Source organism: Palaemon carinicauda, chromosome 27, assembly GCF_036898095.1.
Source record: "Palaemon carinicauda isolate YSFRI2023 chromosome 27, ASM3689809v2, whole genome shotgun sequence".
Lineage (NCBI taxonomy): Eukaryota > Metazoa > Arthropoda > Malacostraca > Decapoda > Palaemonidae > Palaemon > Palaemon carinicauda.
This window is the reverse complement of record NC_090751.1, coordinates 9,008,683-9,036,182: the sequence shown is the minus strand read 5'-3', so window position 1 is coordinate 9,036,182 and position 27,500 is coordinate 9,008,683. Positions and strand designations below refer to the sequence as shown.

Sequence of the window (27,500 nt, the reverse complement as noted above, 5' to 3'; positions counted from 1 at the left end):
CTCTTGACCTTTAATGAGATTATTACATCTCATCCCAATACCCTTATATTGTTGTTGTTATATCCTTTAAACAGGATGGAAGGTTAATATTTGTTTGTAAAAACTACTCTCGCCTAGTTTGACTTAGATTGCTTTAAGGCTCTTCGGTTTAGGGAGACCACATACGGTTTACTCAGGACCCACTTGTCCTGGGTTTACTCAAAATCTTGGTCTACTGTAGCTTTTGCTATCCACAGTGTTACACAGTTGCTTTATGAAACGAGACTTTGTAGGGCTAAGAACTCCTTGTCCAAAGACTTCATCTAACAGTTTCCTCTCTCTTTGGTTAAAATGTCTAAAAAGATTTTTTTTTACATTTGGCCAATTCCTATTTAGTGAATTATCAAGATTAAAAGCTGTAAGCCGGATAGTAGCCTATCTATCCTCTATTGTGTATGAAACTTGAGCAATTTTCTTTGATAAAAAAAAAAAAAAAAGTATAAGCCAAATCGTGTCTGTTTATTTTCGCTAGCAGTTTTTAGAGGATCTTTTCTTGTCATTTGCTTCGTCATACCTCGCATCACCTTGGAGACTTGATTGCATATTGTTTTCAAGAACAGTAGTGGCTAATCTGAAACCCTCAGATAAGTAGTGCTGCTCTTATGCAATACCTAGTGCATGACAGTACTTGTTGTTAAACTTCTAAAAATGGAAAATTTGGATGCAATTTATATTTTTCCTTACGTACACACATTATTATTATTATTATTACTAGCTAAGCTACAACCCTAGCTGGAAAAGCAGGATGCTATAAGCCCAGAGGCTCCAACAGGGAAAATAGCCCAGTGAGGAAATGAAAAAGGGAAAATAGAATATTTCAAGAAGAGTAACATCATCAAAATGAATATCTCCTATATAAACTATAAAAGCTTTAGCTATTTAATCAAATTGTCCCGCCAACACCTGCCCCCCCCCCCAAAAAGTCCTGCCTGCAATAAAAAGTGGCGAGATTTTACTGCTGTGTGAATGAGTGGGGTACCCGGCTACCCCAGATAGCCTCCAACCTTCCCACTTATTTGTGGTTCCACCTCGCTTTCAAGCCTTAATGCCCAGTCTTCCAACTCGGCGGAAATATAATCCCTATTAAATATTATTATTATTATTATTATTATTATTATTATTATTATTACTTGCTATGCTAGAACCCTAGTTGGGAAAGCAAGATGCTATAAGCCGAGGGGCTCCAACAAGGAAAATAGCCCAGTGAGGAAAGGAAACAAGGAAAAATATAAGATTTTAAGAACAGTAATATTAAATTAAATATTTCCTATATAAACTATAAAAACTTCAAAAAACAAGAGGAAGAGAAATAAGATAATATAGTGTGCCCGAGTGTACCCTCAAGCAAGAGAACTCTAATCCAAGACAGTGGAAGACCATAGTACAGAGGCTATGGCACTACCCAAGACTAGAGAACAATGGTTTGATTTTGGAGTGTCCTTCTCCTAGAAGAGCTGCTTACCATAGCTAAAGAGTCTCTTCTACCCTTACAAAGACGAAAGTAGCCACTGAACAATTACAGTGCAGTAGTTAACCCCTTGGGTGAAGAAGAATTGTTTGGTGAACTCAGTGTTGTCAGGTGAATGAGGACAGAGGAGAATCTGTAAAGAATAGGCCAGACTATTCAGTGTATATGTAGGCAATGGGAAAATGAACCGTAACCAGAGCGAAGGATCCAATGTAGTACTGTCTGGCCAGTGAAAGGACCACATAACTCTCCAGTGGTAGAGACCAAAAAACAATAAATTCCAAATGATTTTGGGGCGGCGCCCCCAAATGATTTTGGGGCGGCGCCCCCAAATGATTTTGGGGCGGCGCCCTCAAATGGTTTTTGGGCGGCGACCCCAAATGATTTTGGGGCGGCGCCTCCAAATGATTTTGGGGCGGCGCCCCCAAATGATTTTGGGGCGGCGACCCCAAATGATTTTGGGGTTCCCCAAATGATTTTGGGGCTCCCCAATTGATTTTGTGGCTCCGCCAAATGATTTTGGGGTTCCCCCAAATGATTTTGAGGCTCCCTGAATGATTTTGGGGCACCCCCAAATGATTTTTGGGTGCCCCCAAATGATTTTGGGGCGGCGCCCCCAAATAATTTTGGGGTTCCCCGAATTATTTTGGGGCGCCCTCAAATGATTTTGGGGTTCCCCTAAATGATTTTGGGGCTCCCCCAAATGATTTTGGGGTTCCCCTAAATGATTTTGGGGCGCCCCCGAATGATTTTGGGGCTCCCCCAAATGATTTTGGGGTTCCCCTAAATGATTTTGGAGCTCCCCGAATGATTTTGGGGCACCCCCGAATGATTTTGGGGCTCCCCAAATGACTTTGGTGTGCCCCCAAATGATTTTGGGGCTCCCCGAATGATTTTGGGGCTCCCCGAATGATTTTGGGGCGCCCCCAAATGATTTTGGGGCGCCCCCAAATGATTTTGGGGCTCCCCAAGTGATTTTGGGGCTCCGTAAATGATTTTGGGTCTCCCCAAATGATTTTGGTTCTCCCCAATTGATTTTGGGGCCCCTCCAAATGATTTTGGGGCCCCTCCAAATGATTTTGGGGCCCCCCCAAATGATTCTGGGGCTCCCCAAATTGATTTTGGGGCTCCCCCAAATGATTTTTGGGTGCCCCCAAATGATTTTGAGGCTCCCAAATTGATTTTGGGGCGCCCCCAAATGATTTTGGGGTGACCCCAAATGATTTTTCCTCGCCAAGAACGAGAACCCTTCAAAGCCCTGGCCAAGGACCTTTGAGGTTACTTACTTGACTAACCTAGTAGGTCAAGAACAAGAGAGGCTCCTCTGTCCAGTCCGAGCCCTCAAAGCCTACTTGTCTCACACTAAAAATGTGAGAGGCTCTTCTAGCTCCATGTGGTGTTTGGTGAAAGATCCTCAGAATCCCCTCTCTAAAAACGCTTTGTCTTTTTTCCTGAGGGAAGTTATAAGAGAAGCGCATCTCTTGTGTGAGGAGGAACACCTTGGCCTTTTAAAAGTGCAGGCTCACAAAGTGAGAGCCTTTGCGACCTCTCTTGCTTACCGCAAAAACATGTCAGTCAGACAAATTATGGATGCGATGTTCTGGAGGAGCAACTCTGTGTTCGCCTCTCATTACCTCAGAGTGGTGAGAGTGGATTATGAGAAATGCTATACCTTGGGCCCATATGTAGCTACGGCTTCTGTATTACGCAAAGGATTTACTACCTCCCCTCAACCTTAGTTTTGTATGCCTGTGTGTGGGTTGGTGTTTTTAATGGTTGTCTGAGGACATCGACTTGTGTACAGTCACCTCAGTCTAGTTAGATAATTGATATCTAATTTGCAAAAGTTAGGTGGTTGGTTTTGGTAAGGTTGCAGTTTTTAATATATGGGCAATAGGTAGTCCTGAAGTCTAGTAAGATTTTTGGTCTCACCCCGTTGACAGACTCGATTGAGTGTTTTCAGCACTGCAGGTCACATCCTGGCTGACACTCCTAAGGGAAAGTGGCTCAAGAGGCAGGAACCTTTGAAGTCAGTTACCTTAGCAGCTAAGGAACCAAGGTGTTTTTTATCCTACAACTTTTTTGGTTGTTTCCACAACGATGTTTACTGTCTATCACCCTCCTCCAAGTGTGTTGATCAGCTATATATATATATATATATATATATATATATATAACTGCCAGGTAAGTTCTATTCATAAAAATGGAGTTTTTATGGTAAAACAAAGTTTTATGAATACTTACCTGGCAGTTATATATATTCTAAGGCCCACCCACCTCCCCTCAGGAGACAGGTCGGGCATAGATGAAATGAAGAATAGAAAACTTGAATGATTCCGTGTACCACCCTGTAAGGGTTGTTAACCACCTAACCGCCCAACCACCACAAGGCGGTTGCCGCGTTTTGAAAAATTCTGCCGAAAGTAGAGACATTTAGCTATATATATATAACTGCCAGGTAAGTATTCATAAAACTTTTTTTTTATCATAAAAACTCCATTTTTAGAGTAAAATTATTTCCCTGCCCACCGGAGATTCTTTTGCTATCACTGTACTTCTAAGAAGGAAGAGATTGGAAGCAGTAAAAAAACACAGTACACTTTGAATCAATTTTATCAAAAATTATCCTAGTATTTACATTGTCAAAAGTTTAAAATAAACTAACAATTTGAGACATCTAATGTACAGTATAGAGAGAAAAGGTAAAAGCAATGATCTTTTCAATTAATGGATAAAAGTTTAATTATACATTGCAAATCATGCTTACCCATCAGTACTAACTACTATAGCAAACAAGGTAAGCAATGCTAGTGGAATATGATTAAAATTGGCCAATTCATGTCCTTGCAATAAGAAAATTGTCTAAGATTGCTCAAATGATAATACAATACTAGTATCAACCCTCAAATAAAAGAAAATACTCTAAGTCTTCAGACATAGCTGTATAATATAAGTAAGAAAAGGAGAGCATACCAGAAAATAATCCAGCACACAAAAAGAGAAAAACCCTATATACCAATGAAAACAAGTGACATCAAAATTCTCGGTCATGCAGATTTACACCGATTTCGATTGGATTGTATCTTATATCAATTTGGGCTATAAAGGCTGGCAGTAGGGCCTGCCATGCTCAAGCGCAATTTGGGGAAAACCCTGCAGTTACGCTATGAAGTCAAAGTTACAAGAGGTCGGACTGCAAGATATTAGAAAATTAGTAAAAAAGAGGTACAGTAGTAGTGAATAAACCAAGTTCAGAAGGAATGCTAGAGAAACTATCATGTAATGCCTACAGTGAACTGCATGAAGTGCACCTGGTGGTGTAGAGCTGGTTCACCCCCATTTGTCACCACTTGCTCATCTTGCCATAAGGAACAAAGGCCTATCTTATCAGTGAGGATTGAACTCAAAAAAGAAGTCCCAACCTAGATTACCTGCCATAACCCCCAACCAGGTAGTGCACCAACTGCTGCTGAACTGCAAGCCTCACAACAAAGAGCGGCGTTACTGAAGGCAAATAACACTGGACATGGACCGTACCATGCAAGACGTCAACTTCCAATTGTTCACTATAAAATTAAATGCTGCCATAAAACATCTCAAATCTGGGAAGGTGGCCTTATATTTTGGAGACTAAACAAAAGCATGGCTCCTGCTACTATTCAATTTCTGTACTACTACAACAACCAACCATATCTCAAAGATTTGGAGAAAAGGGCAAGCTTCGGGTTAATACATCTTTATAGAAATTCCAAACTTAAAATAAATAACATTGATCTAAATGATCATATCACAGTTTGCTCAGTAAAACATGAAAAGAAAGAGAGCTTAGAATGTTTCTATAACCATCTCTCTAAGAAGTCGATCAGAGCTGCGATCATGTTGGACGGATTCAGCAAAGATTGTTGTTCCAACTTTTGCCTTCGTTCTTCAGAGAAGTCCTTCTTCATTTCTTCTTCGTCTCTGTAAAAAAAATTATAACATTAAAAGTAATAATGATTACAAAAAAATCTAGGTATGTAACTTTCATGCCATGCATATCATCTTTCCGTATAGTTTTCATATAGTTAAGTCAAAGATAGGAGCGTAACGGAAATCGTAAGAAACTTGCATAATGATAATACAGTATTAATATAATGATTACAAAAGAAATGTACCTCTCACACCATGCATATCATCTTACCAGATAGTTTTCATATAGTTATTAAGTATACAGGAGCGTAAAAGAAATCTTGAGAAACTTACATAATATTAGAGTCCATTGGATTAGTGAAAAGCGAGTAAGGACATTCGTCGTGGTAAGCGAAGCATTTCCCAGTGGTTTTTCCCGCTCTCTCGGCGGCTACGTATTCCGGTAATCTCTTATCGGCATTTGGCGCCAAACTCGCACTGGAAGGGAAGCATGATTAAAATGGTTTTATTATTATTATTATTATTACTTACTAAGTTCCAACCCTAGTTGGAAAAGCATGATGCTATAAGCCCAGGGGCTCCAACAGGAAAAATAGCTCAGCGAGGAAAGGAAACTAGGAAAAATAAAATATTTTAGAGGTTTAGAAAAGAGGCAATTCTGAAATGTATCATCTATGTCTGTGCAAAATAAGTAATGGGGAAATGAGATGATAAAGGGTCAGGGAGAGCTTATAAATAGTAATGGTGGAGACAGATAGAAGAGGTGTGACGAGGAGACTTACTATGAGATTCAGGGCCTCTGTAACACGGTTTTTTGGACTTTGCTCCTTATCAAAGCATCGGGTGTAGCTGAAAGTTGACATATGTATATTTTACAACCACACACAAATTTTGTCAGCATTATCAATAACCTAAACCCGATGGTTTTAATTTTTATAGAGTAAAAATGATCCAGCCGACGCCATGGCCAGTGATACCGAGCCAAGAGTCGAAAACATTCATTACGTAAGCAATGTAAACACCTTTGGACAAAATTTTGCCCCGCCCATCCACCAGACACCCATTCACCTTCTTCCATCTGCTCTGAAACCCATAACAGTCAAGAATGGCTAACAGGATTTGGAATTGCCCCCGTGGTTGCAAACCTGCATTTGTCTTACGACTTGCAACTTTATACAGTCATGAGAAAGCCCTTGGCCATATCTATTATAGCCTGAATAGGTAATTATTCAGTTTCTAGTTTAAATCCAATGTTTATGGTCTGATTTGTATTTAGCGTAACATGATTGATTATAATACTTGTAATGTCATTCAGGCTTTTGAACATTTCCATTAACTATTCACTATGCCACCGAGAGAGAGAGAGAGAGAGAGAGAGAGAGAGAGAGAGAGAGAGAGAGAGAGAGAGATTGTATGTAAACAGTCTTTATATAACTTTTTTTGTTAAAATAAGATTTTTGTGCTAAAATCTCCATCAGACCAACGGATCATCCGATATAATTTTTTTCTTCTTCTTAGGCCGTACGAACGTGCTGGCTATGTTTTGGGCATGACTGCATTTTGTAAATAAATCATGAATAGTTTTAGGAGTTTTATTTGTACATCTAATGGGAATCTATAGAAGTGAAGTGAACATAATTCATTTATCCTTTAAAATATTTACTACATGTAGCAAAACAAATAGTAGTAAAGATGATAATGCAATGAAGGAATGATACCATACTTTATCTTTAGCTTCAACGTCGGCAATAACATACCCAGTTGCCATAATTTGTCAGCTTAATGAAATAACCTATCATCTAATGTTAAACTTAATTTCTGAGGAGGCCATGGCTTATTGCACAGTGAAAAAACATGACAAAGACTTTATGAATGGCGGAACAATACATATATGTGGGTGGGGTATCAGTGCTGGCGTAGTAATACAACTGTAGCAGTACTGCCGCAACAGTAGTATGCATGAATTAAACGTTTAGGCCAACTGCTGGGATTATTGAGGATCATTTAGCACTTCTTACAACTACTCGAGAAATGAGTTTTTATAGCCAGAATTTGAATTTTCTGATACAACAATGCCCATGATAGCTTTCAGTGTTATCCTGATTCATAACGAGGCCAAAGTGGGTGGAGTCTCATGAAGTCATCATTCTGACGATAATTATTGGTGAAGGTTTAAAGCGAAAATACGGTACCGGCTATCTTTTTTTTTTTTACAGTAAATAGGTAGGTAGATAGACAATGAATAAAAATTGCTTGACATTGGATATAGCAGTTATCAAATCAAGCTGGTCTACTACGTTTTTGAAAATTACCAACTATTCCATACACTTTGTCAGTCTGATTGTGACCTATAAAGTAGACTGTAATTTCTTAGGAAACTTATTTTGGGAGTTAGACAAATAATCGAAGTGTTTTTGTATTTATTAACATATTTTGTTCGTTTGTTCATTATGACAATTCTCAGTGGAGAGGTTTCAGAGTTCATAAAGGTGTACTGCTTTGCTTTTATTTACACTTTTGTGTTATTGTTGGCAGAGGTATAGCCTTCGTTACGTATAACCAATCATCGATCGAGAAAGAGGGAAGAAATGCCGTCATAAGTTACGTAACGAGTGCGTTCGAAACCTTTTCTCTGAGTAAGTTGGCCCGTCTTCAAAAATCGTCACTTTTACTTAATAAAGTACCAAATTTATTCAACCTACGTAATGCAGAATATAGTCAAAATTTATGTGTAGATATAATGTGCATTCTGAATAAGCGTTATATTCATGAAATTCATAGAAAAAAAGTTATTGTTAAAAAACCGTGTTACAGGGGCCCTGAATCTCATAGTAGGTTTTAAATCTTTTAAAGTCTCCAATGAATAGTGCCTCTTCCCTAGCAGGAAGAGACACTAGAAACTGACCATACATACATATGATCAGCGCCCACGTCCCCTCTTCATCCAAGTTAGGACCAATGGCTGCTGATGACTCTGTAGCCAGGCGTACAGGCTACCCCAAACCCCTTAGCTCACATGAGTAGTGAGGCTGCGGACTCTACAAGAAACTATCGAGCTGGAGCAGGTCTCGAACACCAGTCCAGCAGATCGCCAGGCTGGGATGTTTCCAATAGGCTATCACAACCGTGAGCAGTTATATGCCTTGAATTTTAAAGTTCATTGAACAAGAATCTGCTAATTGGAATTTCATAGGAGTCTTATTGAGACGATTTTCTTCAAGTTCGAAAAAAAATGTTCCAGACAATTACTGAACCTATGAAATCTTAAAACAGCAATATCTATTAGTTCCTTATTTTCTATTGCCTTACGCAAACGTTTTATTTCATTTATTTTCATACCAACTTTGAATATACAGCCAGTTCATCTTGCTCAAATCGTCTCATCATGCCAGGCATTCTACCTTACCTGAGTTGTGTTCTTCAACAGGTTCAACCTGATGCAACCCACCTCTGTTTACCTCTTCGCCCAGAGAGACAGAAAGAGACAGAACAGACAGACAGAGTTACGAGGATTTTGGATGTCTCGAAAACTTTTTAGTCCATCCGCGGATAGTCCAATTGCTATTGGGTAGAGCGATTTACTTTAATCATTTAGAGAGTTCTTATGATCTTACCTAAGTTATTCTTGAATTCATTTACCGCATTACTGTTCACTGCATTCGCTGGAAGTCTGTTCCATATATTTGCAATTTTGTATATAGAGAAATAGCCACATTAAGAGAGAGAGAGAGAGAGAGAGAGAGAGAGAGAGAGAGAGAGAGAGAGAGAGAGAGAGAGAGAGAGAGAGAGAGAGTTACATTCTTAGCATTACATACCTGAGGAATAGTTCCAAGACCTCGCCAAAGAATCCGTGATTATCCAGAGGATATTGGAACATCTCGCAAATGGCACGAAGTAGACACGGTTTCCCCTCAAGACCTGCGTTGTGTATGGCGTCCTCCACTATTGCATACAGCATTTCCCTATAAAAGTTGTCAAATTAGTCTTAGACTATTATTATTATTATTATTATTATTATTATTATTATTATTATTAGCTAAGCTACAACCCTAGTTGGACAAGCTATTATTATTATAATTTTATTATTATTATTATTATTATTATTATTTTTACTAGCTAAGCTACAACCTTAGTTGGACAAGCTATTATTATTAATATAATTATTATCATTATTATTATTATTAGTAGTAGTAGTAGTAGTAGTAGTAGTAGTAGTAGTAGTATTAATAGATAACCTACAACCATAGTTGGACAAGCTATTATTACTAATATAATTATTATTATTATTAGCTAAGCTACAATCCTAGTTAGGCAAGCTATTATTATTATTATTATTATTATTATTATTATTATTATTATTATTATTAATAGATAAGCTACAACCATACTTGGACAAGCTATTATTACTAATATAATTATTATTATTATTATTATTATTATTATTATTAATATTATTATTATTTTTATTATTATTAGCTGACCTGCAACCGTAGTTGTAAAAGTTATCATTATTATTATTATTTTTAGCTAAGGTACAACCCTATTTGGAAAAGAAGGATGCTATAAGCACAAGGGCTCCAACAAGGAAAAATAGCTCAGTGAGCAAAAGAAATAAGGGAATAAATAAACTACAAGAGAACTAATTTACAATTCAAATAAAATATTTTAAAAACTGTAACAACATTAGAACAAGTGAGCAAGTCCTGAACGCGGACATGGTCCTCGTAGAGGACATACCTCCGCACGTGACCTTGACCTTCAGGTGACCTTGACCTTCACGTGACCTTGACCTTCACGTGACCTTGACCTTCAAGTGACCTGCTTGACTTTTGACCTTCAAGTGATCTTTGTTCATTTGCCACTGATACTTAATATGACATTGATATAATGCACCAATATGACCTTGACCTTTGACCTTTATAAATTTGAACATCACCCATGGGTTGCGCCTGGACTAGGACTTCCCTGTTGGCTTATGCAAAAGTCAGTGCTTTATTTCTGTCTCTTGATATGGCCACTTATGTCATAGTGACACCAGTGACCCCTGTGACCTTGACCTTGGGGTGACCTTGACCAAAATTTAATCAGTTCTTCCATACACATTGGGGAACTACTTGGCCAAGTTTGAAGTGATTCCGTGTAGAAATGTGGCCTCTACGTTGTCCACAGACAGACAGACAAACAAACAAACAAACAAACAAACAAACCGAACCGAAAACAATACCTCCTGGCGGAGGTAATAAGTCTTTCATACGAAAGATATAAAAAAGATTTATCTCGGTCTGTTCATCCTAAAAAACATTCGCAGCTAGTTTGAACTTTTGAAGCTCAAACTGTAGAAATTATACATACTCTTTATTAAAGAAAAAATGAGAATTGATAATCTAGCTACAAATGCTTTATATAGCTTCAATTCTATTTAATTTTTCCTTTTTTTCTATAGGAAGACAAGGGTAGAGGTGAGGGAGAAGGCGAGGCTTTAGTCTTACTTGTCACCACTTGGAAATCTTATACATACACTTTATTAAAGAAAAAATGGGAATTGATAATTTAGTTACAAATGCTTTATATAGCTTCAATTTTATTTTAATTTTCTGTTTTTTTTTTTTTTTTTTTAAATAAGAAGACAAGGGTAGGGGTGAGGGAGAAGGTGAGGCTTGAGTCTTACCTGTCACCACCTGGAAATTTGGAATCGGATCTTTTGGTGAGAACATGTTTCCTCCGGGCTGGAATCTCCTCCTCAAGTTCGTCCTCGAATATCTTCCAGAGACCAAATGGGTTCTCCTCGCTGGTGATACCCAAATCGTCGAGCAGAACTAAAAATAAGACGTGGAATGAATGGCGTTTACTTATTAGTATATATTAGTGTACGCGACCCAGCTAAATATTTATTTTGAAATGCACACACAGATTCAACCTTTCCCACCCAGCCCCCTTCTCCCTTTCTTAACTACTACACGACAGTTTGGGCAATTTGTGGGAGATTGTCGTTTCCGAGTGGTTGCCCTTCGGCGTGACAGGAAAGAAAAAATACTATATATGTATATATATATATATATATATATATATATATATATATATATATATATATATATATATATATATTTATATATATAAAATTATTTATATATAAAATTATATATATATATATATATATATATATATATATATATATATATATATATATATATATACCCAGACACTTGCTCTTTATTAAGGGAGATCTATACATGTGCGTCCGTGATATATGAATAAGTGTATACCATGCATTCCAAATAAAGGATCATTGTTCTCATATAACAATGACCTCTCATTCTCAACCTCAGAAAAGAAAAAGAAAAAAGAAATGATGATGAAGGTAAAATCATTACTCACAATGTATTGTCACCGAGACCTGCAGAGCATCCAGTGAATACCCGGCTGGATTGTTCCCCCTAAACGGAATGATGAGAGTCGGGATGAAGAAGAAATCGGATCCAGGGGGGAAGGTAAGGCGTCTCTCGCGTGTATAGTACAGGAACCTCTTCTGTCTGGAAAGTCCGTCTTTCTTCTCTTTCTCACCCTCTTCCTCCTCCATTTCGCCCTTTTCCTTACCCCCCAGCTCTTCTTTGTTTCCTGTCATCTTATGCTTTCTCTCCTCCTCCTTCTCGTACTTTTCCTCTATTCCCTCTACCTCATACTTTTCCTCTCTTCCCTGTACCTCGTCTTTCTTCTCTCTTCCCTCTACCTCATACTTTTCCTCTCTTCCCTCTACCTCGTCTTTCTTCTCTCTTCCCTCTACCTCATCTTTCATCTCTCTTCCATCTACCTCGTCTTTCTTCTCTCTCCCCTCTACCTCTTCTTTCTTCTCTCTCCCCTCTACCTCTTCTTTCTTCTCTCTCCCCTCCACATCGTCCGTTACAGGTCTGGAATTGAGAACAGAAGAGGAAACTCTTATTAATGACATGCAACAACTCGATACCAAAGTCTGTAGAACAGAAACGTTGTCTCAGCTTGTCGGAAAATAATAAGAAAAGTGAAAAAAAATCTATCTTAAGGTCGAGGTCATAAGTCCCTTCACTGAGACATCAAAAAGTATCGTAATTTCTTAGTTCAGTTATGAAATCGGATAATTCTTATAATGAACAATCTGATTGTCAAGCTACGAAAGGAAAAGACAATTGGTTCCTGATATAAAAATCCTTCCGATGTATGGCAGACGATAAAATTCAATCTCGATCCTAGAAGTTTTATTCCAGCTGTGACCAGCTTGTGGAATAATCTTCCTAAACGGATTTTTGAATCAGTAGAACTTCAAAAGTTGAAAGCTGCAGCAAACTTTTTTATGTTGAACAGGCTGACATAAGTCTTTTTATAATCTATATATGAATTGTCTGTTTTAATGTTAATGTTTTTTTAAATATTTACAAGAATTTATTTTAATTTTTTCATTACTTCTTATATCGTTTATTTATTTCCTTTTCCTTTCCTCACTGGGCTATTTTTTCCTGTTGGAGCCCTTGGACTTATAGCATTTTGCTTTTCTAACTAGGGTTGTAGCTTGACTAGCAATAATAATAATGATAATAATAATATAAGTATTGTATCTATATAAAGGTACACTCGAGCACACTAATCTATTTGATTTCTCTTCCTCTTGTTATTTTGATTTTTTTTCTAATAGTTTATATATGATAGATTTGTTTTAATATTGTTAGTATTCCTAAACTTCTCGTGTAGTATATTTCCTTATTTCCTTTCCTCACAGCTATTTTTCCTGTTGGAGCCCTTGGGCTTATAGCATCCTGCTTCTCCAACTAGGGTCGTAGCTTAGCAAGTAATAATAATAACAATATAGGCAGTATACTGACTGCATAGTGGCGAACTTATTGATGGTGGTGTTGTGGTGCTGTTGCTCTTTTGTATTGCAAACATGGGCTCCAGCCGAGTTTGGTATTCATAATAAGTATAAGTCAATTCTTTTTAGTGAGGCAGATTTACACAGACTTGCTGGGGTGCCCTTTTAGCTCGGAAAAGTTTCCTGTTCGCTGATTGGTTGGACAAGATCATTCTAACCAATCAGATTACAGGAAACTTTTCTGAGCTAAAAGGGCACCGCTGCGAGTCGGTGCAAATGCGCCTCATTAGGAAAAAAAAATTGAGTTTAAGTGTTCGTATCAATGCATCGTTAGTGCACTGAACCAAATTCCAAATTCCTTGTTGGAATTCAATCACTTATACATCCCATTATTAATTACAGTAGGCCCCCGCCATACGACATTAATCCGTTCCGGAGTTGGTATCGTATGGTGAAAATGTCGTATGGCAGGCAATAGAATAGTTAATGTGTGAAAAACCTCTGGTAAAAACATTGAAAATTAGAATGTAACCAAATACAATACAGTAGTATAGTAAGCACTGTACTACAGTATACTTATATATAATATACATGTACAGTACTGTACAGTATATAATTAAATAACATTATAAATAAAAATTATATACTGTACAGTACTGTAAAGGAAAAATTAAATCTTATTTACCTTTGGAGTGACGTGACTTGAGCTGGTAGTGGGTGGAGGCAGAGGGAGGAGTAGACGGTAGATATAAAAACGTATCAATGCTAATTATGTTATGTACACTTTATAATAAATTTATTCTTACAAATTAGCACTTAAAATTGAAAATGCTTTTTTTATTATTTTTGTTTTTTGAAATTTTTTTTTATGGTTTTTTTTTTTAGAACTTAAAAAATTACTCTTTTTTAGCTTTTTTGATAGAATCATTATTATCGTCTTTACTCTCTGACATTTCTCTTTTGGAGAAATATCTATCCAAAGAAGCCTGTTTCTGACGATTCCTCAACATATTCCTAAAATGACTCATACACTTATCATTAACACTCTGCATAAGACGACTTGTGTGAAGTTTTTCTGGGTGTTTCTTTTCAATGAAACTCGTAAGGTTTTCATACCAACCGATAGCTTCCCTTACTTCTGACGATGTCGTTTCTTCAGTCTCCCCCCCCCCCCCCCTGTCCTCGCCTCCACTAGAGCTGTGGTCTTCTTGAATGATCGTCAACTGCATTGCCTCTAACTCCTTTAAGTCTTCAGTTGTAAGCTCCTCCCTGTGCTCCTCGATAAGGCTATGGACGTCAGCCTCATCAACAACAAGCCCCATGGACCTCCCGATGGAAATTGTTTCCTCAACATCACCCTCAGGGGCAGGATCATCAATGGCCTCGTCTTCGGTTGAGGGATCGAAACCTTCAAAGTCTCGTTCTGCTACAACAGCTGGCCACAGTTTCTTCCATGAGGAGTTCAAGGTGCGCCGTGAAACCTCATTCCAAGCAGTGTCGATCATCTTCAGGCATTGAACGATGTCAAAATGCCCCCTCCAAAATTCACGGAGGGTGAGTTGAGTGCTTTCAGTCACTTCGAAGCATCTTCTGAACAGATGCTTCGTGTAAAGCTTCTTGAAGTTGGCAATCACTTGATGGTCCATAGGCTGGAGGAGAGGGGTGGTGTTTGGTGGCAGATAGAGAACCTTAATGAAGGAGAAGTCAGGATGAATGATGTCCTCGAGGCCAGGAGGGTAAGCAGGGGCATTGTCCAGCACCAGGAGACATTTCAGAGGAAGATCGTTCTCTTCTAAATAGTTCTTGACAGCAGGACCGAAGCAGACGTTTATCCACTCAATAAATATGGTCCTCGTGACCCAGGCCTTAGCATTAGACTTCCAAAATACCGAGAGCCTCTCCTTCGTGATATTTTGTGCCTTGAAGGCACGAGGATTTTCTGAGTGGTATACCAGTAGGGGCTTAATTTTTAAGTCCCCACTGGCATTTGCACAAAATGCGAGCGTTAGTCTGTCCTTCATTGGTTTATGGCCAGGAAGTTTCCTTTCTTCAGCTGTGATATATGTACGGCAGGGCATTTTCTTCCAGAAAAGGCCAGTTTCATCGCAGTTAAAAACTTTCTGAGGAATGTAGCCTTCTCGGGAAATTACGTTCTCAAACTTCTTGAGGAATTCTTCTGCTGCTTTCTTGTCAGAACTGGCCGCCTCTCCATGCCTGACGACTGAGTGAATACCAGTCCTCTTCCTAAACCGATCAAACCACCCATGAGAAGCCTTAAACTCTTGGGGGGCTTGCTGTGACATTCCTTCGCCTCCGCCGTCTCTCTGGGCTTCCACAAGATCGGCAAAGATGGCGCTCGCCTTGTGCAAAATTACCAATTGCGTGAGTGTATCACCAGCAATTTCCTTCTCTTTAATCCACAGAAGAAGGAGTCTCTCCATCTCATCGTTGATTGAGGTCCTTTCACTGGCAAGGACAGTCATGCCTTTAGAAGACTTACTTGCTTTAATGGCTTCCTTATACTTAATAATTGTACCAATCGTAGATTGGTTACGGCCGTACGTATTAGCGAGGGTAACGATGCGCATGCCTTCTTCATATTTCTTTATGATCTCCAGCTTCCTTTCCATAGTTATCATCTTCTTACTTCTGCCTTTAACATCACTAGCAATCTTGGGACCCATGGCTAACGAATTAAAATTATAATTAAGCACCAAAATGCACAAAAAATAACAATATCGCAAGCACTCACATGAGATCAAGTCTTTACGAAACGCACACGAGATTCTGAACTGAGTGCGTGTATGACAAAGAGAGCGAGAGGCAGCATCTCTCTCAAGCATTGTGGGAGGATTTTTGGCCAATGGCGTATCGGCATCTTAATGACGCCGACCAATAACAGACCAGCTTCTTAGTGACGTATGCAGTGACATATGAGCGTGGTGGTAAGCTACTGACTCGCTCAGTCGTACGCGTAGAAACCGCCAAATTTGAGTTTCGGAATTCGATGCCGTAAGGTGGGGAAAATGTCGTAACGAGGGGACAAAAAAAAAATCGTATTCCACCGTAACGTGAAAAAAACGTAAGCTGGGGACGCCGTAAACCGGGGGTCTACTGTACTTGTTTTATACATTATCCTGCTAATTACTGGTTTGCTGAGGTTATTGTACCAATAAAAGTATGGAAACAGTAGGTCGATTCACTTAAAAATAATTAATCTCTAAAAATCGCACCCCCCCCTCCCTATTCATGGTATAATTCAATTTTTTAATTATCTTCTAATAATATCAATCATTAAATTGCAGAAAACATTATTGAATTGTTCAAAAATTAATCACTATGAGAATTCTTGATCATATTTCCATTGAATGATTCTCAAGTAATGATACATTCCATGAAAGTTACAGAGTAATTAATCAAATTGAGATAGATAGTCATCGCAATTATTAATTACTAATGTATGCGACCAGTCAAAAATGACGGCTAAATATTCAGATAGATATGCATATACGTTCAACCCCCCCCCCCCCTTTTCATAACTACAACACGACAGTTGTGGGTTAAGATTGTATCTCTCGGGGTACTCCCTTTCACCAGGGTATGCCCACTCCCTCTTCCGCCTACCGAGGGACAGTGAAAGACCGTGAAGTTATACGTCTGGCAATGTCGCTCAGCGTGACCGGAATATAAATAATATATATATATATATATATATATATATATATATATATATATATATATATATATATATATGTGTGTGTGTGTGTGTGTGTGTGTGTGTGTAGCCGGAAATTTGTTTTGTATCATAGGGGATATTACTAAATTGATTTTTTTTTATATCTATGATAACCAAGATCGGTTAGCTTATGCTATTCACAGAAGAATAGTTCCTACTGTACTCACATCAACTTAGGCGGTGGATGAGCTGTGGCGTTGGAGAAAAGCGAGTGGAGACACAGCTGAGTATAAAAGGAACAGTCTCCTGTCTCCTTTCCTGCCTTCTCAGCCGCTAAGTAATCAGAGAGGCGCACTTCGGCGTAGGCTGCCCTGCTTACGCTGATAAGAAGAAGAAAAAAAGGTAAATTTACATCATGAGAGGAAGAAAATAAAACAAAATTACATCTTGATTACAGGTCAAGTTTTCGATCTCGGTGTATGTCAACGTAAAACACATAGTTGAAGGAATTGGAAATCTTATTTCTAGAAATTTTTAACTCTCTCTCTCTCTCTCTCTCTCTCTCTCTCTGAATACAGATCAAGTTTAGAATAATGTTCTTGGTGTATGTCGACTTGAAACACAGTTGAATAAATTGAAATTTTTTAGAAACTTAATTATACCATTTCGGCAATATTACAATCTCTCTCTCTCTCTCTCTCTCTCTCTCTCTCTCTCTCTCTCTCTCTCTCTCTCTCTCTGGGTGAATCTTACACCTCCCAAGTTATGTTGTACTGCGCAGTACATAATCTCCCAACATGCAGTCTTAGGAGTATTTTATTAGGTAGGCTAACTGTAGATTTTGTGAAACATTTACTTTTTAATTTTTTCTTGTTTCACATAATTCACAGTATATTTCCCAAATTAGTTTCATCCATATAGAAATATTTCATGCAAAGGGTGTAAGAAGTACAATTGGACACTTGAATCCCTGGTACACCACGAACTGAGGAAGTACCCCCAACAACACCCTTACTGCACGGCGAGTTCCGGTGTATATCCCCGCCCACCACACCTGCCACCTCTCCTTCCACTATCTGTTTTGTTACTCTCCGCGAAGTAATGGTATGACAGGGTTCACATTTTACATAACTATTCTCTTTCCATATAGGTTAAATACGTTTTCTACTATGAGCCTGGACATATAAGAGGATGTAAATTGAAAAATTATTATACCACAGTGGGGTTCGAACCCAGCCTGATAAGACAGCGATTGTGGTAGGATGTTGAGATCTACTGGCGCAAAGTCATTATAGTATTGACTTTGTACTGGCCTAGATAATTATCTCTAGCTATATGGCGTTACGCACAGTTCATTACTTTTATTGTTTTGAAATGACACAAAACATTCTAATAGACGAGGCAGAAGGATATTACTGGATGTTAAAAGACCCGTGCACACACACACACGCACACATTCACACACACACACACACAATCACTGTTAACTAAAATCCCACAGAGGGAAAATCTGTTACCTGAAGAGGAGTTTCAGAATCTCGGCACAATCACTGTTAACCAAAGAACTGCAGAGGGAAAATCTGTTACCTGAAGAGGATTTTCAGAATCTCGGCACAATCTCTGTTAACCAAAGAACCGCAGATGGAAAATCTGTTACCTGAAGCGGAGTTTCAGAATCTGGGCACAATCACTGGTAACCAAAGAACCGCAGAGGGAAAACATGTTACCTGAAGAGGAGTTTCAGAATCTGGGCACAATCACTGGTAACCAAAGAACCGCAGAGGGAAAATCTGTTACCTGAAGAGGAGTTTCAGAATCTCGGCACAATCACTGTTAACCAAAGAACCGCAGAGGGAAAATCTGTTACCTGAAGAGGAGTTTCAGAATCTGGGCACAATCTCTGTTAACCAAAGAACCGCAGAGGGAAAATCTGTTACCTGAAGAGGAGTTTCAGAATCTCGGCACAATCACTGTTAACCAAATAACCGCAGAGGGAAAATCTGTTACCTGAAGAGGAGTTTCAGAACCTCGCCGAGGAAGCCATGGTTTCTGAGTGGCCCTTGGAAGATTTCACAGATAGCCCTTTGGACGCAAGGCTTTCCAAGAAGACCAACTGTCTCGATAATGTCCTCGATCACTTGAAACATCACGACCCTGTAGTGATAAAAATACAAGTCACTTAGAAAGAAATATCTCTTTAAGGTTTTTTTTTATTATTCATTCATGTTAACGTATTTGTTTGATAATTCACTGTTTATTTATTTGTTTATTAAATTTACCGTTAGATTAATGCAATGTAAATCTCAAGTCAGCATGAAAACAAAAGAATTTGTTGTTGTCGTTTTTTTTATCATGAAATCTAATCTCACATCATCTAATATTGCGCAGATTGTCACTAGGTCGTCCAAATGAATAGACTGGTAACAGTTATAGAATAAAACATCTGTCTTATTATTACTTATTACTGTCATATATGTAGCCTACTTGTAAGTTAACTTCATAAGCATCACAAAACTCGTATTATTGAGGATTTTGGAAGACATCAAATTCCAGTTAACTCTACATCATTCCCATGTGTTTCACTTTCTTGGGTTAGAGTTATCTTGCTTGAGGGTACATTCGAGCACACTATCTTATTTCTCTTCCTCTTTTTTTTTAAGTTTTTATAGTTTATATATGAAATGTTTATTTTAATGTTGTTACTGTTCTTAAAATATTTTATTTTTCGTTTTTTTTCCATTCCTCACTGGGCTATTTTCCCTGTTGGAGCCCCTGGGCTAATAGCATCCTGCTTTTCCATCTAGAATTGTAGCTTAGCAAGTAATAATACTAATAATAATAATAATAATAATAATAATAATAATAATAAAATCTTACCTATGACCTATATCTCACCTGTCTCCTCCGGCCAAATTGACCCCTGGCACGCTGTCTTCACCAGGTCCTCCGCCATTTAAATATAAAAACGGCAACACAAACCAAGGGTTTTCTTCTGACGTGTAGCCCAGACTGTCCGTCGTAACTGGAGAGAAACTTGGTTCAAGTCAACTGTTTTGTGTTACTTTAGAGGTTCGTGTCAAGGGTCGTTACGTGGAAACAATGATAAATTATATTAAATGGAAGGTAAAATGTTAAGATGACATAATCTTTGTCTTTTATCACTTTCATTACTGTAATGGAAGATATTTAAAGGTAAAACACATAGTTGAAGTTTTGTTAAAGTTTTGATAGTTTATATAGGAAATATTAATTTTAATGTTGTTGCTGTTCTTAAAATATTTTATTTTCCCTTGTTTCCTTTCCTCACTGGGCTATTTTCCCTGTTGGAGTCCCTTGGCTTATAACATCCTGCTTTTCCAACTAGGGCTGTAGCTTAGCTAGTAATAATAATAATAATAATAATAATAATAATAATAAAGGTCGGTCATGGATGGCAGAGGCAAGTGGCAGTGACAATACGCTAGAGAATGAACATATATACATATGATCAGCATCCTAAGCCCCCTCCCCACCCAAGCTAGGTCCAATTAGTGCCAGGCAATGTAGGTAGACCTAAACCCCTAAACCCCCGTACTTAGCTCACAAGGATGGTGGGGTCGCAGCCACTAGAAGAAACTATCAAGCTTGAGTGGGTCTCGAATCCCAGTCCAGCAGATCTTCATGCAGGGATGTTTCCAATAGGCAGTCACTTGATATCAAATGACAAATATTACTTGTGGGAGGACTGCATACTTTCATGGAAATAGTGTAATTTTAAACGTTTTTTCCTGGGGATCTACCAAACTGGGGTTCGAGTCCCGCTAAAGCTTGGTAGTGTTTTGCAGCATCTGCAACCTCACTATCCTTGTGAGCTAAGGATGGAGTGTTTGGGGGAGTCTATCGGTCTACGTGCTGAATCATCAACAGTCATTGCCTGACTGTCTCTGGTCCTAGCTTGGATGGAGAGGAGACTTGGTCGCTATTCATATGTATATTTGGTGTCTCAATTTCGTTTTTCTGCAAGGGCATTGCCTCAGTCTCTTGCCTCGGCCATTCATGAGTGACCTTTAAACCTTTAAAAGCAAAAAAACTTACTAGAAAAATCGTAGTCTAAAGTCAGCGTTGCTCCATAGCCGACAGGTCCGTTCCTTAACGCATTCATAGCAAGAGTCAATCCAAATTGCATTAACGTCCCAGGAGGCAAGGACAGTTTCCTATCCGATGTGAAGAAGAGGAAGCGCTTTTGGCGCGAATGTTCTTCGTCGATGTCAGTGGCGTTGTCACCGATGTATTGATCGGAAAGGATTTCATTGCTGATCTTCTCCCTCCTGCGAGTAACGGAGGATAGAAGAATAGTACATTCAAATCAAACATTTATATATGCACACAACATCAACAATAAATACAGGAGTTTCTAGTCTACTGTAGGACAGTGGCCTCATGTCTGTTCATGTCTGGTGTTTGGCCAGATTTCATTACCACGATGGCCAGTGGGAATTGGTGACGTTGGGAGGTTTTCGTCTGATCTCGACAAACTCACCTAGCAGGAGTGGCCCTGACTGCAATAGTACAACTTTGCTGATCATGGCGATACGCAAACCCTTTTGTCACGTTACGATATCCCCACTTAGAAAGGAATATATATTGTATGTGTATATATATATATATTTATATATATATATATATATATATATATATATATTATATATATATATATATATATATATATATATATATATATATATATATATATATATATATATATATATATATTATATATATATATATATATATATATACACAGTGGTACCTCTACATACGAATTTAATCTGTTCCACAACCGAATTCGGATGTAAAACGAATTTTCCCATACGAATACATTGAAATAGGATTAATCCGTGGTTGAGCCCAAAAACCTATGATAACTCCTTAATAAATTAATACACATAATTACACATGACAATATGCACTCTAAATTAGATAATAGACATGTAAAAAAGAATAATGATCAAGAAATAATAAATAAGAAACGGGTTTTTAGCGTCACTTTACCTTAGAAAGTCCAGCGCAGGTGTTGTTGGTCTTGCTACGCAGAGAGGAGAGGGACGGGCGGCGAGGAGGTAGAGAGGTTGACTACGATAAACGTACACTACCCTAACTTATTCTAACTTACACTAAGTGAACTTTAACCTAACTAAGCTTATTTTTTTTTTATATATTTTATATTTTTTTTACATTTTCTTTTTTTTCTTTTTGATGATTAATTTTAATCACTTTCACTCTCTCCACTTAAAATTGATTGAATTTTTTTCTCTTCACTCTTTGCCGTTTTCTTTGAACCACTTCCATTCTCTTCATCACGAGTTCGTTTTGTAGTTTTTTTAAAGAAGCTATCGATAGAAAGTTGCTTGGTACAGCTTTTAGAATGTTTCTAAAATAAGTTAGGGAAACATCATCAAACTGCGCAACTACACGACAAACCTGCAATTTCTTTGGATGGTATTTGTCGATGAAGTCGACCACGTCTTGATATTTTCCTAACACCTCTTTTATTTGCGCCGAACCTATTGCAAGTTCACTCACACGGACGCCACGCTCATGCTTTTCAATAATTCCTTGCTTTACTTCTAAAGAAAGCATTTCCTTATTCCTTTTCTCACCACTACCACTACCACTTGCGAAACTAAGCCTTTTAGGACCCATGACTTACGTAAAATACCGTAAAAGGATGAATGTAAAAAATCACAATTAAAACACAGTTAATAGCAGAACGCACAGGGCACAACCACACGAAGCCGACGAGAACAGAGGAATGTCCCAAGCCACGCTAATTGAGGGTCCCTCCGAGGCAGAAATGCTGCCTTCTATCGGCGGAAATAAGAAATACATCCGGCGCTATGAGTACCATCTACATGCACGGGTATTGTTTACTTCGGGTGTCGAAAGAATATTCGGGTGTAGAGTAGGAACGTGTTCGAATTGTACTTCGCGTGTCGAAAAATTCGGATACAACCGGTACGACGAAAATTGCTTACTTCGTGTGTCGAAATGAAATTCGGGTGTAGAGTCGAAAAATTGCTCGAATTTTACTTCGGATGTTGGAAAATTCGGATGTAGATACGTTCGCGTGTAGAGGTTCCACTGTGTGTATATATATATATATATATATATATATATATATATATATATATATATATATATATATATATATATATATATATATATATATGATGTATGTATGTGTGTGTATTAACTTTGTCTGTCATCATGCTTATGCCTATCAAAATCACTTGAAAATCTCCGAAACATTATGTAACCTACCCTAACTTGACTTGAATTGTCCGATTTGAGAAACCATAAGAAAACTTCGTATTTTCCATCAAACTCTTGAAGTTTATATGCAATCACTGGACACTTATAGGACTATAACTCATTTTTTTTTTTTATGTGGTGCTTTTGCGCTGATTCGCAGGGGTGCCCTTTTAGCTCCGAAAAGTTTCCAGCTAGTTGATCAGTTAGAATTATTTTGTCCAACCAATCAGCGATTAGGAAACTTTTCCGAGCTAAAAGGGCACCCTTGCGAGTCAGTGCAAATGAGCCTCATTAAAAGAAAAAAATTTACTATAATTGGCATTATAGAATCCCAAAAAAATTTGAAAGGAATATATGAAGAACAAGAACAATATAAAACTCAAAAAAAAAAAAAAAACGAGAAACAGAGATTACCTAAAATACAAGAGACATTTTGCAGATAGGATCACCATCACCACCATCGTAAAGATGAAGGGCGTTCGGGATCTCTTGGCGGACATTTTACCTGAAATTACAGAGAGAAGGAAAAAGATTTCATCAGTGCCTGAGTCCTTGTATGTGTTTATTTAAAGACTAGTGTACGCGACCCGTCAAAAATGATAGATAAATATTCAGATAGACATGCACGTTACATGCACACAGTGTACCTCTCATAGTACTGCCCCTCCCCCCTCTCACTTGGGTATGACTATTCCCTTCCTCCCTACCTGAGAGGCTGAAGAGACCGAGCACTTGTGTCTGATAATGCTGCTGAGCGTCACCGAAAAGAAAGAAATATATATATATATATATATATATATATATATATATATATATATATATATATATATATATATGTATATATATATATATATATATATTCTGTATATATATATATATATATATATATATATATATATATATATATATATATTCTGTATATATATACTGTATATATATATATATATATATATATATATATATGTATTATATATATATATATTTTATATATATATATACTATATATATATATATATATATATATATATACTTTATATATATATATATATATATATATATATATATATACTTTATATATATATGTATATATATAATATATATAAATGTATATATATAATATATATATGTGGATATATATATATATATATATATATATATATATATATATATATATATGAGTAGGAGATAATTATATATATATACATATATATATATATATATATATATATATATATATATATATATATATAAATATATATATATATATAGAGAGAGAGAGAGAGAGAGAGAGAGAGAGAGAGAGAGAGAGAGAGAGAGAGAGAGAGAGAGAGAGAGAGAGAGAGTAGGAGATAATGAATGAAGAAGTATTTAATTAAAATCTCAAGATAGAGACGACTGGCGATATCTAACCGAGGCCCTTTGCGTCAATGGGCTTAGGAGATGATGATATATATATATATGTATATATATATATATATATATATATATATATATATATATATATATATATATACAGTATATATATTTAAATATATATATATATATATATATATATATAGAGAGAGAGAGAGATAGAGAGAGAGAGAGAGAGAGAGAGAGAGAGAGAGAGAGAGAGACTTGCTCTTTATTATATATGGGAGATTGATTTTCCTAACGGTAAGCTAATACCTCTTTATTTTTTTTAATGGAAAACAATGACATGCGCTAAAATCTCCCGATTCCAAGAATTTTTTTAAAAAGAAATGCTTTTTCTTAATTTTCTTAACTTGATATCTAAGCCAAATTGATTATTTCCTTTTCGAATTTATTCTTCGTCAAATTACCTTCTTAGCGGTAGGCATAATATTAGTTGTTATATTGGATCATCTAAAACTCCCTGTTCATTGCTTGAGCCTCAAAAATATGTTGAGAACTTGACCCCCAGACTTGACTAATCCCCCACAATGTTCCCAGAAGCGAGGTACGTTATTTGAAAGCCTTCACGTGTGATCCAATCAAGCATGTTCTATTTTTCCCTAGTGGAGCCCTTGGGCTTATAGCATCTTGCTTTTCCAACTAGGTTGTAGCTTGGCTAATAATAATAATAATAATAATAATAATAATATGACCTGGCATCCTGTTCATGACGTCATATCGGCGTAACCAGCTTCCAAGCCACTGACCGACTACCCAAGTTGGATGATTATTAGAAAAACTAGTCCTCTGTTGAGAGTGTCACCATTGGCCATTAGTCACAGAGAGAGAGAGAGAGGGGGGGGGAGGGCGGAAATTTGACGGTTTGCAAGACTCTCTCATCGAATTAGACGATGAAAAACGTGGCCTTTCTGGGAATTGAATGCATTGTTTGAGGACCAGAGCTGCTGAAGAAGAAAAGAATAAGGCTGTTACAATAACAGACGGCAATGAACAATATTCTGTTAAAATGTGTTTCACCATTTAATATCAAAGCAACAACAACAACAACAAATTCAGACGTTTTTAGACCACTGCATCCTTACTCATGTATGGAGTTTGGCCATTTTTATCACCAGTGACCAACTGTGGATTGGTGATGGTGGGAGACTTTAGTCTGATTGCTCACAGCAAACCAAACTAGTATCGGGGGGCCCCTGACTAGTACAGTACAGCTTTTCTGATCATAGAGATATACAAACCCTTTCACCACGTTAAGGTATCCCCACTCAGAAATCTGGAAACGGGATGGTCTTTATGAGGTAATACTCATCTCTCTCTCTCTCTCTCTCTCTCTCTCTCTCTCTCTCTCTCTCTCTCTCTCTCTCTCTCTGCCCAACCTTTTTCCTGTCCTGCATACTTGGGAAAGGAACATAACCTTGAACCTAGTTATGCATGGAGTCGTAACCCTGCCCATGTCCTGGACTTCCGCGGGTCGTTCGAGGTCAAGAAAAGTATTGAAGAGAATTAGCGAACAAGCGAGAAAGATTAACATTAACATAAGCCCAAATCTCTCTCTCTCTCTCTCTCTCTCTCTCTCTCTCTCTCTCTCTCTCTCTCTCTCTCTTATAGTGGGCTGGATGAAAAATACGACTTGAGCCATTGGTTTTTTATCCATTATCTAATAATATCTTCAGAAAATCTTCTGTCAAGAAATTTTTCTTGCCTCACTTCTTGAATGGCTATTATAGATCTACCTGTCTGTCTGTCTATATATTTATCCATCCATCCATTAATCTATATCTGTATAGACATATAAACTCAAACACATAAATAGTAATACCTCGGGTTACAACTAACTCAAAATACAAGAATGAAAATTTAAATGGATATACGAGCATTGTATCAGCCTTCAATCAGAAATTACCCTCCGTATTAGGGTTGCCAGGTTTTCTAAATGAATAAAAGGCCAACCTCTAATCAACTACAGCTTTAAAAGGCCAACCTAACCCGTTAGTAGAGAAAAAGGCCAAATTGTAGCATTTAAGGCCAACCTTTTTCATATAACTAAAGACCAACCTATTTCAAAAAGGCCAAATTTGAAATTTATTGCCTGAAATGGACAAATTTTACGCCTTTGGTCTGAAAAAAAGGCTAACCTGGCAACTTGCTCCGTATGCACATTTTTAGCAAACTCTATTGAGACTAGCACAACATCAGTCAAGCGGTGCTCATAATGCACCAGATTCATGTGATTTTTACCCCATTTTCGTGTCGTTTTAAAGAAAAGTAAAAACCAGTCAGCTCTAGAGAGGTTCCTTGTCAAAATTGAATGTATGTGTAAAAAAATAAAGACGGTGTCCAAAAATCGTAAATTAAGTGATTCGGTTAGTGATAGAGCGAAATCCTGATATTTTTGCCAAAAAGTTGTCATGGAGGAAGATTTTCCCTCTGATATTTGTATTTTTATTTTGAATTATTACTGAAATTTGTATTCATTTCTTACGCTATGGGCTATAATTTTTTCTTTAAATAACATTACAAACATTTAAGAATTATTGTATCTAAGAATTTATGAATGTGTGGAACTCATCAAGTGAATTCCCTTTGTTTCTTATGAGAAGAAATGTTTTGGTTAACAAGCATTTTGGGTTTCGAGCCTGCTCCGGGAACAGATTAAACTCATATACAGAGGTACCACTGTGTATATATATATATATATATATATATATATATATATATATATATATATATTTATATATATATATATATATATATATATATATATATATATATTTATATATATATATACTATATATATATATATATATATATATATATATATATATATATTTAAATATATATATATATATATATATATATATATA

General features: G+C 37.2%; 1 protein-coding gene across 2 annotated transcripts in view; it reads right to left on the bottom strand.

Annotated features, from left to right (window-relative positions):
- Positions 1-4,140: 4,140 nt before the first annotated feature.
- The window catches only part of LOC137621096 (uncharacterized), a 26,753-nt gene continuing 3,393 nt past the window's right edge, over positions 4,141-27,500 (bottom strand). Inside the window, exons 2-12 of one of the 2 annotated variants that reach the window (XM_068351530.1) lie at positions 23,635-23,725; positions 21,004-21,236; positions 19,825-19,951; positions 18,937-19,083; positions 17,157-17,309; positions 12,306-12,321; positions 11,792-12,251; positions 11,085-11,232; positions 9,232-9,378; positions 5,750-5,893; positions 4,141-5,467 (exon numbers count right to left, since the gene is read on the bottom strand). In XM_068351530.1, coding sequence (XP_068207631.1) covers positions 5,344-5,467; positions 5,750-5,893; positions 9,232-9,378; positions 11,085-11,232; positions 11,792-12,251; positions 12,306-12,321; positions 17,157-17,309; positions 18,937-19,083; positions 19,825-19,951; positions 21,004-21,236; positions 23,635-23,720 — 1,785 coding nt within the window. In that variant the 5' untranslated portion in view covers positions 23,721-23,725 and the 3' untranslated portion in view covers positions 4,141-5,343. Of the gene's footprint in view, positions 5,468-5,749; positions 5,894-9,231; positions 9,379-11,084; positions 11,233-11,791; positions 12,322-17,156; positions 17,310-18,936; positions 19,084-19,824; positions 19,952-21,003; positions 21,237-23,634; positions 23,726-27,500 lie in introns of both variants that reach the window. The other variant, XM_068351529.1, reaches the window with a different exon arrangement.